The sequence below is a fragment of the Coloeus monedula genome, assembly GCF_965178545.1.
Source record: "Coloeus monedula genome assembly, chromosome: 7".
Lineage (NCBI taxonomy): Eukaryota > Metazoa > Chordata > Aves > Passeriformes > Corvidae > Coloeus > Coloeus monedula.
Window position 1 is genome coordinate 2,229,983 of NC_138787.1, and position 14,396 is coordinate 2,244,378.

At 45.2% G+C, this 14,396-nt stretch overlaps 1 protein-coding gene across 2 annotated transcripts in view; it reads right to left on the reverse strand.

The window, feature by feature from the left end:
• COL6A3 (collagen type VI alpha 3 chain) overlaps positions 1–14,140 on the reverse strand; it is a gene marked incomplete at its 5' end in the record, with an annotated part of 49,418 nt that extends 35,278 nt beyond the window's left edge. For both annotated transcript variants that reach the window (XM_082285390.1, XM_082285389.1), the window contains 4 exons: positions 748–1,347; positions 3,569–4,171; positions 8,182–8,784; positions 14,053–14,140. In XM_082285390.1, the coding sequence (XP_082141516.1) occupies positions 748–1,347; positions 3,569–4,171; positions 8,182–8,784; positions 14,053–14,140 (1,894 nt within the window). The remainder of the gene's footprint in view (positions 1–747; positions 1,348–3,568; positions 4,172–8,181; positions 8,785–14,052) is intronic.
• Positions 14,141–14,396: the final 256 nt, after the last annotated feature.

The window sequence follows — 14,396 nt, forward strand, 5'->3', positions numbered from 1 at the left end:
CAAACCCAAGCCTCTTGTACCATTGTATTAATCTTAATGGTCTCCTTTCCATAGTAGCCCATCCTGGTAGTTCTTATGTCTTCATGGGCACATAGCCACAACAATGGAATTGGTGAGCAAATACCTGTTTAAAAAGCATTAAACTTGCCAACAGCTTTTGGGTTTAATATTGGAGGATAACTTCAAATTTCTGGAGTCAGATCCAGCCTCTCTGATAGCCTGATGACACCACTTTGACCAAGTGGTTCTGGGGATAGATTTGTCCACCTGTTCCTGGCTAGACCTCTGCTCCTCTGTGCTCTTTGGCATGACTTTAACCTTCCCACACCACTTCTTGTGGTCAAAATCTCACACTCCCATTGCCTGATTTAGTGCACATGATGCATTTACAGGTTGTGGCCCTATTATGAGAACAGAAAGGGAACACTAGAGTCAGTGACTGGTGGGCACAGACTCACTCAGGTCCTCCTTTGGTCCTGACCTACCAAAAGATTTAAAACTGTGCTTTTAAAGTGTGGTAGCAATGACTTGAACAAAATTAAGAGCTGCCAGTGTCAAGCCATGTATTCACAGAATCATAGAATGGTTTGGTTTGGAAGGGACCTTAAAGATCATCAAGTTAAGCACAGCCATAACCACTTGGATGACTCAGGGCTCGGACATATGTCAAGGTGTACATCGGAAACAAGAAATTCACTTAAACAAGATTAACTTCATGCAGTCAGCATGCAGGAAGGTAGGTATTACCTGTTGGGGCGAGTGGAACCTCTTCCACACCTCCACTAACATATGTTGTTATAGGCTTATTTAACTCCTGGGGTAAAGCTGCCAGAGCACTGAAATCATCCATAAAATACACCATTCTTGGATTAAAGGCAATCTGTTCAAGTTCTGCCTTATCCGCATTCCTAACGCCAACAGCAAAAGTCAGCACTCCGGCCCGAGCTAATTCATTGGAAACTTGGAGGAAGGGATCGGCAGAGCTCCCTGCCGTCACCAGGACTAGGACCTGGGGCACTTGTTCATTTATTCTGCTCCCACCAGCCTCCGTGAAATGATTCGAGAGCACAAAGTTCAGTGCGGAGCCAGTGTTCAGCACTGACCCCCCCTTGGGCCTCAGCTGCCCCAAACGCTGGATTATGTCTGATTTGGTTTGGTAGGAGTACAGGGAGAACTCGGTTTTGGGAGTGTCGCTAAATTGCACTAAGCCAACTCGGATTTTGTCACTGCCGACATCAAGGTAGTTAACTAGGGTGGCAACAAAGTCCCGCACAAAGGGGAAGTTGGCATTTCCAACGTTGAGTGATCCATCCAAAAGAAAGATGATATCCCTTTTGGTTACTTGAACTGCAGTAGAGCACAGAAAACAACATGAGACATCACAGAAAACAAAAATGGAAACTCTTTTATCATGTGTGCATGCAGGATACGCCGTACACGCATGTGAACCATGTTAGGGGGGAGAGAGGGAGAGAGAGAGAGGAGCAAGAGTGTGATCAGCACAGAAATAACAAGGACCTTGCTGGACATGACTGGATTGAGCAGGGAAGGGTTATCAACTCTTTTAAATGTCAGGCTCAACAGCTGCCTAAGGACACCTGCCTTCTTGAGCTCTGCACTTTAATGTCTGTTGTTACAGACATCCACTTTGTGGGCTGTTGAAGGGGGAGAAATTTCTCACTTTTAGCAGTAAGCAGCCAGCTCTTGGTTTCTTTTTTTAAGGTTAAATCCTTCCTGGGCTATCTCCAAGCATCTGAGCTCCAGGACACAGGTCTACACCCTAAAGACACCACGGGGTCATCACCCTGGGGTTTTTTTTTTAGCTCTAAACACATCCAGATCACAGACCAAAAAGCCAAGATTTTAAATAAAATCTCGGAGAACTGTTGTCATCCAAGACACCCCCTTATATGCCTTCCTCCAAATGAGTTATGCAAGAATTTATTTATGCCCATTGTTAATTCTGCCCATTATCTTTCTGTTTAAAGTATTTCTGGCTAGATTCATCCATTCTCTAGCTTGCCTTGTCCCTGTAAGCATGCTGTTCTGTATATAAAATATATAAATATTGAGCTATTCAGAACAAAAAGGAAAAAAGGACTCTTTGGAATAAAGAGATTGCTCTCAGATTTTACAGATTGTCTTGGCTTTCTGTATTATTAATTTTTCCCAGAAAAGTGCCATTCAAGGCCCAGGGTGATACAATATCCAGTTAAAATGCAACTGCTCAGTGTCAAAATCAGTTTTGTTACTACCAAGAATAATTTGTAGGGGTAGGATATGATCACTTGCTTATTATGGGTGTCAATAGTTGTGAGGACAAAAAAAAAAAAGACTGGAAAAATAGAGAAGCTGCACAAATGACCTTGAAAGAACAAGAAAACACAGGAACATTTTTAATTTACATTGAAAAATAAACGCGTTAGGTTTGGTGTATAGCCATGCAAAATTGTATTAGCCGGAAACACACTCTGAAACAAAGCTTATTAAATGACAAGTCCTGTGATATTCATCTTCATTAAGGACAAGTATTGGCAAACCGATTTCAAAATGTCTTCTTTTCATGTAAATCAGACATATGCTTTAATTCTTTCAGGTTTCTTTTCTACTGCGGTTTATAGTTTTAAATTACGTGAGAAACTAGAAAAAAATATGGACACAGTTCAACGACCATTTAAGCCAATGGGAACCTCACTATTGATCTTACTGGGAGCTGGAAGAAATCCTGGTTTTCTAAAGTTTATATGCCATGAGACAGAAATACAAGGTTCAAATAAGATCTAGTGCAACACAGATTTAACCTCAAGCACCTCTGTTGTGAAGAAATCCTGAGAAATTTGCTATAAAATCTCTGTGCACCTGGAACATCTCTTGAAATGCAGGGGGAACTTCCTCAAAAGACACGACCCTATCGGATGGTTGCTTCCAAATTCTACTGATATCAATGGCAAGGACAACTAAAACGAGTCCACTGGCTTCATGGAGCTTTGTATCATCTTCCAAACAAATTAAATAAAAATCAACACTGAAATGTCCTTGTATGCCTCTTAGGGCTTGGGCTGAGTAAATCATAAGAAAACTAAACATGTTCTTAAAGGGTGAGTTTCAGTCCAACAGTGTTAGCTCTGAATATCTCCCCAAACAAATGCGCTTATGTTCTTTACACTCCAAAGAAACCCCTACTTTCCTGAGCAAACACGCACTACGGATGATTCCCAAACTGAGGAAGAGATTGTAACATTCACAGGTGTCCCATTCATAGACTACACAAACCCTAAGAAGAGCAAAAGCCTCCACTGAACAATTTAGGTACCTAACTAGTAAAGCACATCTTCCACATCCAGACCTTTAAATGTCGGTTGCAAAATCAGAGCAGGACAAAAATCTCCAGGAAGGAATGATAAAGCTGTAACAACAATCACACTACCAGGTTCACTGGCCTGTTCATGCACTCACATTTAACCATGCTAGGACATGCATTTGATGCGTTTTTCCCCATTATCTCTACATGTCATAGAATAAGAAAATATAAACCACATTCCTTAATTAGAAAAAGGCCATTAATTACCTGGTGATGGCTCTTGGACAATCACTCCTCCAGAGAGTGTCCGGATAGGTGACAGCACTTCAGGAAGAATGGCTTGCATGAACTGAAGGCGGAAGTCGTTTGGGTTGAACACAAAATCTCTTTCATGAGCAATTTCTTGAAGCTCTGCCAGGTCGGCGTTTCTCGACCCAATGGCAAGGGTCACTATCCGGTTCCTTTTCATCTCTGCCGCAGCTTGGTCAACAGCATCCCTGGACTTACCCCCAGTGATGAGCACCAGCATGGGGAGCACCCCTTCCTCTATCCTGCACCCAGCAGCACTGGTGAAGAAGTTGTTCCTCACAAAGTCCAGCGCTGAGCCAGTGTTGAGTGTCGTGCCACCCATGAGCTTCATCTTCCTCACATTGGCCATCACATCCTTTCTGGTCTGGTGGGTGTTAAAATAAAACTCTGGCTTCACAGTGTCTGCGTACTGTGCCACCGCCACTTGGATCAGGTCAGGTCCAACCTCCAGCCTTTGGACAATTTTGGCAACGAAATCACGAATTGCGTTAAAGGGGGCAGCCCCCAAAGCAGTTGAACCATCTATCAGGAAGACTATATCCTTCTTGTTCACTTCAATAACTGCAAGTAACACATGAACATCATGTTAGCCTTCAAAACACTCTGCATCAATTCTATGTCAACAGCTCAGCAATGTTTAAGACCTCTTGTTTGCTTTTTGCTTGGAGCACTGTTGCTCTCAATGCCTTTAAAAAGGTCTTGTTTTCCAAACAGAATTATTTTTTAGGGTCTAGTAGAGGGCTAATAATAAATCTGACTGTCTCCCCTTTCTAAAACACCGAAGAGTTAAAGAGTTGCAAAACCTGTGATTTTTATACACTTTAATATTAAAATGCATGTACATGTCAAAGCAAGAATGAAAGGCAGTAAGGAGAAATCTTGGCACTCAACAAGCACATGAGATAAAATAAGCAGGTGATGCTCCTTCAATTTGCAGAGGAACCACTTGAATGGTGGTGGTTTGGTGTGATAAGTATGAGGTACCTGAGAGCAATGACACAAGGAAAGACTAGTCTCCACCTACTCAACATACCTGGATTTTGGGTCTTCGCATCCTAAATCTTATTTCTTATCTAACAAAAACAAGTTATGGTTTTTCTTCGCACAGCTGACCCAGTCATGGATGGGCTGGATTATATTCTAGTGGCCTTGTCTTTAACAAACAGGTTCCCTGTGCTGTAACTTCTGAAACTTTATTATTGATGATGGCACAGGACACAGGAAGAGCACAATTAGCTTTCCAGTGCCCTGGCTAAGTTTAAAGAAAGATAGTTAGGGAGGAAAAAAACCCTGTTGTATTGCATTGGAACCAAAGCATCGTCATATTTAGTACAGCAAATATATATTTTTAAAAGGTAAATAGTAACAAGACCAATATGATTGTGATAACAGCATTATAAATGATTATCATGGTGCCTAATCTTAATACCATCTTTTAGACAAATCCTCTCACATCATCACCTCCCCAATTTCATGCCATTGACATGAGAGAGGAAACCTTGTGTTGCTTCCAAGTTGTGCTTGAGCACTACAGATCATTGTGTTATGTCAGACTTGGTGTATCCTTAAATCACCCGCCCACCTAAGAGCTCCTGAGATGGGTTAAGGATTCAAGGAGGAAGGTCCATCACCTCCCAGGCTCACTGCCACACCCAATGCACAGCCTGGGGAGAGGACAGCCGGCATCATGGGGATCTCACACCCCTCAGGGCAAGCAGTAGCAAACACTGCCTTGCCCTGCCTGGATGGAGAAGAGCAGCACCCAGCCCATCAGGGCTCCTCTGTGTGGAGGCTGTTTGCTTTGGATTTCAACAAAGAACAAAACTTTGGCTGCAGTTCTCCTTGGCCAGACACCAGCTGGCCATGGATAGTGGTGCTCCCAAAGGCTGGGTGCTGTCAGGTTTCTCACTATGGGTGAGTGCCATGAGACCGAGCTGCCCCAAGGGGTGACCTGGAGCAGGGGATGACATCTGTGACTCATCTGCCCCTCTGCCCTCAGACCCTGAAAGACCTGCCTGCACCAGCAAGTGGGAGCCTTTGCAAACACCTCTCATCGAGTTGTGCTGGAAATAGTTTCATTAAGGACCAATTGTAGAAAATGGAAGTTTAAAACTGCATGCCATGGTGCTGCCAGGCATAAAATGAGGAGGACATGCACAAAGCAAACGTGGTGGTGCCCTCTCCAAGCCATAACCTCAAGTGAGCTGCCAGTGGACTGCAGTCGGCTGCCCAGGCTGTCAGAACAGAGCTACGCACAAAGCAACAAGAGTTTGTGTAAATGATCCCTTTCCCAGAGCTATGATTTCCAGCATTCATCCGTCCAGCCCGGTTTTTTTTCCTCCTTAGTTATTCCAAGGAGGAGAGGGCTGGAAACAGGAAACTTTCCAAATGGATAGCTAGGGCTGACATTGATGCTTTGTTATCACCCAGGAGAAATGTCCAAAGCACATCCTTAGCTTGTCAGCAGCTAGAAACCCAAAAGTGGAGACCCTGGAAACTTTTGACTTTTAGAGGAAATATCAAAGGGGCTTTGGAAAGATGAGGGAGGCTGGGAAGGAAGAGTTCCCTCTGCTTCTTATTCCTGTTGCAGCTCTCAAATCCTGCAGTTTTTTTGCGCAGAGGAATGCAAGAACCAAACCCAAAACACACAGGAAGAAACAGCCCACAGTGCTGGTTTGCACGGACAGAATGAGTGCAAAAGCCTTTAAGCAGGGCTGTGCACATCTCATAGGGTTTAATCCAAAGCCCTGTAAAGCTGCTGGCAAGTCTCCCAAGAATTTCAAAGGATTTGGGATCAAAGCATTGTATCTTTGACTCTCTAAGCTGGAAATGTTGGAGGGTGTCAGTGTCACCCAGCCTTGCATAGTTCCATCCTCGTTGCCGTGTCAGCTGTCTGGTGAAGCACCTAATCTAACTTAATCATCCAGGCTCCCCCAGTAGGTGAAGGAGCAGAAAGGCACTTTGGAACACCCCTTCATCTCAGGATGAACAGCTGGAGAGCTAAAGTGAAGCTAGATGTCTTCAGCATTTCATAGGAGCACTTGGCACCTCAGGGTTTGGCATCCCTTTTGGGCTGTGGCGTCTCCCAAACTGCTTTGCACTGCAGCATTCCAAGCTGTTGATGTGACTCAAGCAAACCAGTCAAAATTTATTTCCATGGGTGCCAGAGGTAGGAAATTCCCTAAAGCTCCTTTGAAAATATCCACTTCCCCATTTAGCACATCCATCTGTATGTAACTGCACAGGCTGATGTAGCACCTTCCACAAATGAGCTGGCACTTCAAGTGAGAAATATGCAAATGCAGATGAAACAAATGTACCGAATTTTTTTAATCTTGCCATTCAAACTGTAAAAAATCAGACAGGAGGAAAGAGAGGTTCTCCACTGAGTTGCACGGATCCCAGCATACATATTTTAGCTACACATGCTGACTTCATATTAACTGGCTAAATATGGTTCTTGTGGGGTGCTACAAAAAAAAGTTCTTAATGTTCTTTCTTGGAATAATCAAGGCAAGGTCATAAAATGATCTTTAAGGCAAATTTCTCCCTTTGATTTAAGCCACAGGATAGCAATCATGTTTAGGCATGGATCAGCAAAGACATCTGGAATGCAGTTTTATATGTCAACATACACCATGAAGAACAGTGTGTACAGAACTCCAGACTGACAACGGGATCCCAAAAGTGCTGTTAGCATTAAGCATCCTGTTAATTAAGTGCAGCAGCTCCAGGCTGGCCCCTTCCAGGGGTCTCTGCAACATGACATATTGTATCTTTCATAAATCACCTATTTGCCCCATAAATCCAGATATTCAGTATTCTACTGCACCCAAGCTGATGCTAGTCCAGAAATAATGTCAGTGGAACTTAAGGGTGAAAAAGTGACCTAAGTGGAACATTAACACCTGCATTTTTAATTCCTGTGGCCTCGTGGAAAGCTGTAAACTTCTTCTTCAGCTGATCGATCACAGGTGGGGATTTGACTTCAGAAGAACTAAGGGCTGCTCTGCCTTTAAGTTCAACAACACAGGAATGTCCGCCTTTTACCAAGGGCAGCCCAGAGCTTCAGTGAGTTGTGGAATTTTACTGTTTTAGCAAGCAGATGATTTCAACTCTGGTATGTAGGGATCCATTTAGCATTCCTGTTACCTTCCTCAGCCACATTTTATGGTCATGACACTTCCAAATGACATAAAATGTAAGCTTACACGGCATAAATGTTTTTACAACTGGCAGCGCTGCAGTGTTTACTCCCAGGGTGTTTAGATATCCCAAAAAGGATTATATGAGCTTTTCTATACTCTTTTTATTTTATACTCTGCTGTCTTTTAAAACACCCCTTGTCATGCCAGTTATTGCAACAAGACCTCACGGTTTTTGAGAGATAACCCACTGGGCCAATGAGTTTCTGCACAGAAACATCGTTTCTCCATAACCAGACCAGAGAGACGAATTGGGAAAAAAAAAAATTGAAAATAATTAAAGCTTTAAATATGCTTGTAAAGCGTGCAAAAGCTCAATCGTTCATCGACTCACCGAAATGCAAGGGTCTTGAAGGGCATACATACCTTCAGTCACAATGGTTGGGGCCGCTAACAAAATGAGTCTTTGGGCCACTCCAACAATGTTGGGCAGTAATAATTCTCGAAGAGCATCAAGGTTACGGATATCCAGGGCAGTATAGGCGAAGCTTCCATCAGTAGCAATCTGCTGCAGCTCTGCACTGTCAGCATTCAGGACCCCAATGCTAAACGAAAATATACCAGCTTGCTTCACCGCTAACAAGCCCTCTCGGATATCATCACTAGACTCTCCACCACTTATCAGCACTAAAATCTGAGGCACCGCTTCCTCTATCCTGCTGCCTCCCGCCTGGGTGAAGAGGTTCTCCACCACAAACTCCAGTGCCGCACCGGTGTTCGCTTCCTCGCCCCCGCGGAAGCTGAGTGCCTTCACGGCATCCAGGACATCCGCTTTTGTGGAGTAGCTGTTCAAAGCGAACTCGGTTCTGGGTTGATCACTATACTGCACCACCCCAATGTGTATCTGCTGAGCTCCAACTCTGAGGATTTCAATCAAATTTACAAGGAAATCGCGTATGGCTGGAAAATTGACACCTCCGATGTTGTTTGATCCGTCAATAAGGAAAATAAGGTCAGCAGACTCTTGAGCTTTAAAAAAAAGAAATGCAAAAGGTGAAAGCATTAAAATGAGTGATTACATGCAGTTGTAACAGTGTTCTGACATGTTTCTTGGAAAACCAGTGAGAAACACGAAAATGAGAAAATAAAATAATGTGATCACTGAGGAGGTGATTTTTGCCTCTTAGTTCTGCATTCTGATTGAATATGAGCTCTCAGGCCCTGCCCAGTAGCATCCACAACCCATCAAGGGAGGGTTTGAGTGGACAGAACACAAGCCAATGGCTGTAGTAACATGGGGGTCAGCATTATTGGCATGCAAGGAGAAACCTTGGCAAAATACAGTTTTTGGAAATCTAGATCCATTCCATCATTGGCCAGTACTGTCCAAATATTTAAACAGAGCCAAAAGAAAAAGGTGGATTTTGGTGGCAATTCATGCTGAAGGTAGAGGATGAGGAGGTTTTTATCATTGCAGCCTTTTATTTTTTGGGAGAAACATTTACTGGATGCAGGGGAAGTTTCAGCTTCTCTGTCACAATTCTGCTCTTTTGCTGGTTAAACACAGAGGCTGAATATATGGGCTTCTCCCACCATGAAGAAGTATTATTTGAAATACATTTGTTAGAAACAATTTTAAAGTTTTTAGTTATTTTTCTTGCACTGTACCTCTTTGACCAGCTGCCAGCATCCACCTGTTATTTGTCTAGGAGTCCAACCCACACAATTCTCAACCCACGCCACACAGAAGTTGTGTCACTTTAAATATTTTGCACAAAGATGGGTTGATTATTGCCAGAGGGGTCTGGTCTGTATTTTTCATATGGATTCTGGATATTCAATCAAGGAATGCAGAATCAGGTTAAAAAAGGGTGATGAAATCAGTCATGACGCAATTATCCAACTCTAGTTGTTGTGGCCATACCCAGATGATCACAAGCATTTGCTGACAACATACACACCAAACAAAGCTTGTACACGGCATGAACATGGAGTTGAGGGGAAGTATTTTTGCTCTGAGACTTACCAAAGCAGACCCAAAATGCCCTGGTGTCTGCTCTAACTCCTTTTGCTCAACTAATTTTACCATCGACATCACCGAGAGTTCATGCATGCAAAAAAGAGGGGGGAAAAGACCCCAAAGCATGCTCGGATGTTTCCATGCTATTACTCTCCCCTCTCATTAAGAACTCAAGTTTCAGACTATTTGCAAATGACCGACAAGCGACATTTGGAAATCTCTCTCAGTCAGCTCTCAACTTTTAAAAGCCGAAGGTGAAACCAGCAGCAAAGCTGGCGTGTGGTTTAGCAAGGCCAGGAATAAACCCGAGGTCTTTGCTATTAACCAGCACTGCCAGTAATTTGTTTATTTCTTGCCAATTTAGTTGTTTTTCTAGTACATGTTTTCATACACCAGGAGATTCAAATAATGCTGCAATTCCAGCAACAAAGGAGAAGGTCTCCAGGTCACCATTGCTCCCCTGGACCAACTCAATGGCCAGTGTTGGCTCAGAGAACATCACCAGGGTTCAGAATTTCAAGGAGCTCCAGAATTTATTCTTCCATCAAGGCAAAATTTAGGGGTGCTTAGGCTTGGTTTTACTGAGCCGTTTTCAGTAGGGATGTACACATTCTACTTCATCATAAAAATGAAAGGGAAATCTCACAGTGGTTTAACCCAGGGCTGCTTTAGATATCCTGGATATCTTTTTGGAGGAACAAGATTCCAGGCACTAATGACTTGCTCCCACCAAAGAGAAAATAGATGTGAAACAGATGTGTTGGATAATTTGTCATCACCGTAAAAAAAACCTTGTACATCAGTGCACATTTATGGAACAAGCTGGTGTGGAGAACAAATAAAAGCATGCTGGTTACACAACTAAGCAAAGAGGGTCAGATGAGACAGACAGCTCAGATTTAACAAATGCTTCAGGGCAAACTCGGGGCTGACTGTCGTACTTACGTGAGTCAGCTCCAGGGACTGCCACAGACCAATAGTTTTGGTTCCCTTTACTGGAACCCTTTACAGGACTGGGGCTTTTTTACAGTTCCATTTCATATTAGGGCTCGTTTCTAACATAGCATCCATGGCACTTTTATACATCTTAATGCCACATGTAGTTATCAGCTGAATAAATGACTTCTTAAACTCTTATGCAGATATTGGTACCGTGCTTTGCACACTGTTATCGTCCAAGGTTTAGGACCTGTAACATCTTTTCCAGTGTTTACCAATACTCTGTATATCACCCATGCAAGTCACACAGGGACAACACTGCAATAGTAGAATTAACTTAAATTTGTGCTATAGGATGGGAAGGAAATGCTTGCAAAAAATACCTTTAAGCAGAAACAAACTTGGAAATGCATGATATACACGAAGTAGGAATTTGGCTTTAAAGCTTTTAAAGGAATGTCTGTGATTCCGGATGTTTCCATTCAATGGGGTTACCTGCTGGCATGGCCCAGAGGAGGACAGCCAGCTTCCAGAGACCAATTCCCCAATTGATTTCAGCAGGGAAGCACCGGGGTCCTTCATGGCTAAGATGCCCAACAGCCACCGGAGTGCTGTCAGCAGGCTGGGTGTTAACATTCATTTTCCACATATACTGGTGTCATTTCCTTAGCACTGGTAAGCCTTTTGTCATGTTTGTGGGGCAGATACTCCCCTGTGGCTTTCCTGTGACCTGGATATTTGCCCTGGCAAGCGCTTTGCACGACAAAAACACACATGAGCAAGGCCTTTTGGTGTTGCTTGGTGTCATGCAGTGATGGAGAGCACCCAGTGGGACTGGCGTGAGGGTTAATCAGGCAAGACAACACAGGGGGATTAATGTCACACTGCCCCATGACACTGCTGTGGCCTTATGTCGCCCCACAAGCTCTTGACCTTCAGATGGAGTCTCAGGAATAAAAAGAAAGGTTTGATCCCCAGGACTTCTGTTTTGAAAAACAACAAAAAAGCTGCTCAGAAGGTCCTTGCCATGCAGGAATTTCATAAACAGAGAAGGGATGGAGGAAAACTGTCTTTTTTTTTTTTTTCCCAGGGAAATTGGGCCCTGTCTTGTAGTCAGTGCAGGTCTGCTGAAGCCAATGTGGTTTGCAGGGAGGTTTCAGTTATGGGAAGGGTCCGGTGCTCCAGCAGGTGGAAGCAGTGGGCTCTCAGAGAAGACTCTCCAACCACACACCTTCTCCAGGTGCATGAGAAGAGAGGCTAAGGGACAGCTCAGGGGTGAGCTTTCAGCAGAGAAATTCCCCACCCAGCCCGTTTTGCTTGTTTTCAGTGACGAATGTGACTTTCTGGAACGGCACACTGCCTATCTCCCTGTCCCCCAACCTGGTTCTAAGGGGACATCCATCACGGTGTCTCCGCAACCAGCAGCCACCTTCTTGGTCTCCAGAGGATTTTTGGTCAGGGTCACCATCAGGTCTGGTGTGTTCATCCCCTGTTTCCCCACCTTGGGAGTGAACAGGACAGGGCAATTTACTAACTCTGCCGAGCTCCCTAACCTTAAATTTCCATGCCATATGTGCCAAAGGATGGCCACAAGGTGCCACTTGCCCATTCAAGGATTCCTGCCCTGACTCCTGTCAGCCCTGGCTCAGTCGGCAAACAACAGCACCTCGGCAGCTGCAAACACGGGGCCACGTGCTTCAAACCTTTGTTTTTAAACCTCTGAACGTCCATCTCAGTCTTGCCCCTACAGAGTGGCAATGCCAAACAGCACAACGCCAGCAGATACCACCAGTCAGCCATTACCTGTGATGTCTTTAACCAGTCCTTTGGCTCCAGCCCTTTCTGGAGTCATGGAGGAGTGGACACTCGCCACTAAGTCTCCAACTATGCCGTGGAGAGTGGTAAAATTCTCTAGGTTGAAGCGGTGCGTATCGAGGGGTTCGCTCGCTACTTCCTGTAACTCCCCTTCCACTGGGTCCTGAACGCTGACCGCAAACAGGTTTACACGGGCCGAGTTAAGGACAGATGAGGGCAGAGCCACATCATCCCGGGGCCGTCCGTCTGTTAGCACTATAATAACCTGGGGCACGCCTTCACTGGCTCTGCTTCCAGCAGCTTTAGTGAGGTGCTTCTCGATTAGGTACTCTAATCCTTTTCCAGGCTCGGTGCCTCCCCCCACGTAAGTCATGTTGGCAATATGGGACAGGACGTCCCGGGTGGAGAGGTAGGTATTTAACTGGAACTCTGTGTGCGGGTTTCCGCTGAACTGGACCAGGGCAAAGCGAAAATCATTTCCTCCCACATCTAAAGCTTTTACAACATCATACAGAAACTCTCGAACGAGTTGGAAGTGTTCCTTCCCAACGCTCCAGGAGGAATCCACTAGAAATATTATATCAGCCACGGCAACGGTTTTGACAGCTTTAAAAAAACAGATGGGGGTTTAGGATTTTTTATCAGTCAGCACAAGCATGCCTCCTTCTTCTCCTCCTCCTCCTCACCCAAACAACCAACAGCCTCCTTGGCATGGTGAAAGTGAAGCTCAGCTTCCCCTTGTGGCCCGCAGCAAAACGAGAGGAGCTGGTGAACAACCAGGCAGCCACCAGAGCCCTGGCACCACGGTGCTGGGGGACAGGAGGAGACAGCATGCCACCTTCCCTACCCAGAGAGGGGGAGCCGAGGTGCTTCTCCCCTCCTACACCCTCACCCATGGGTTTGGACACCAGCCCTGAGCCAGAGAGAGACACCGGCAGCTTCACCTGTGAATTCAGGCTTGCTGTTTCCAGCTGCCCATGCCTCTTGCATGGTTTTTGCTGGCTCAGGGCTTTGTTGACTCCATGGCAGTGCTCAGGGAAGGAAGGACAGCTTGGTTTAAGCAGCCTGGGTGCTGTCTTGAGTTTTCCCTATTTTTCCTGCTGTTAATACCCACTTAGTGACCCACCAGCTCTGGTCCCAAAGGCGCCAGCACCACCTTTTAAAAAGCCTTTCTGCAGGTCAGTGGCAGTGCTCTTCTCACTGCTAGAAGCCCTCCTACACATGCAGGGAGGGCAGAACAGCTCTGCCCAGGAGAAGACCGTCTCAGGACCACCCTGAGTGAAGGTCCCACACCCCAGTGCCCTGCAGAGCATCCTCCAAGGCACGGCACTGGCCAGTGACGTGCTCGGGGAGGCACCGTGAGTGTTGGCCAAGGCCTGGGTCCCAAGGACCCTCAGCAAGGTGGGAGCTGAGGAGCAGAGGGTCATCCATCCACAACATCCACAGACATGCATGTTAAACACCAAACAGTGAGAATGAGTGGTTGTACAGGGCCAAAGGCAGGTGAAGCAACCCGGGCTTACCTGCTTGCTGCTGGGCACCAACCGAGCCAAAGCCTGAGAGCAGGAGGCAAAACATTGCCATGAGGGGCAAATGTCGATGTTTCCTCATTTTGCTCTTTTATCTGAGTTTTCCTTTAATTCTCTTTGTTTCAAAGCACCTGAAGTGAGACCTAAGGGAGAAAAACAGGGAGAGTGAGAAATAGCGGCAGTGCTGGCCAGGCACAGATGAGGCATGAGGTGGAAAAGTCAAACTGTGTGGGTCTACAAGGCTTTTGTGGCACTTTGTCAGGAAAAAAAATTCTTTGCTGCTGGGCAGAGTCTGCTTCATACAGCCATCCCTTTGGAAGAGAAATCCTCATTCACAT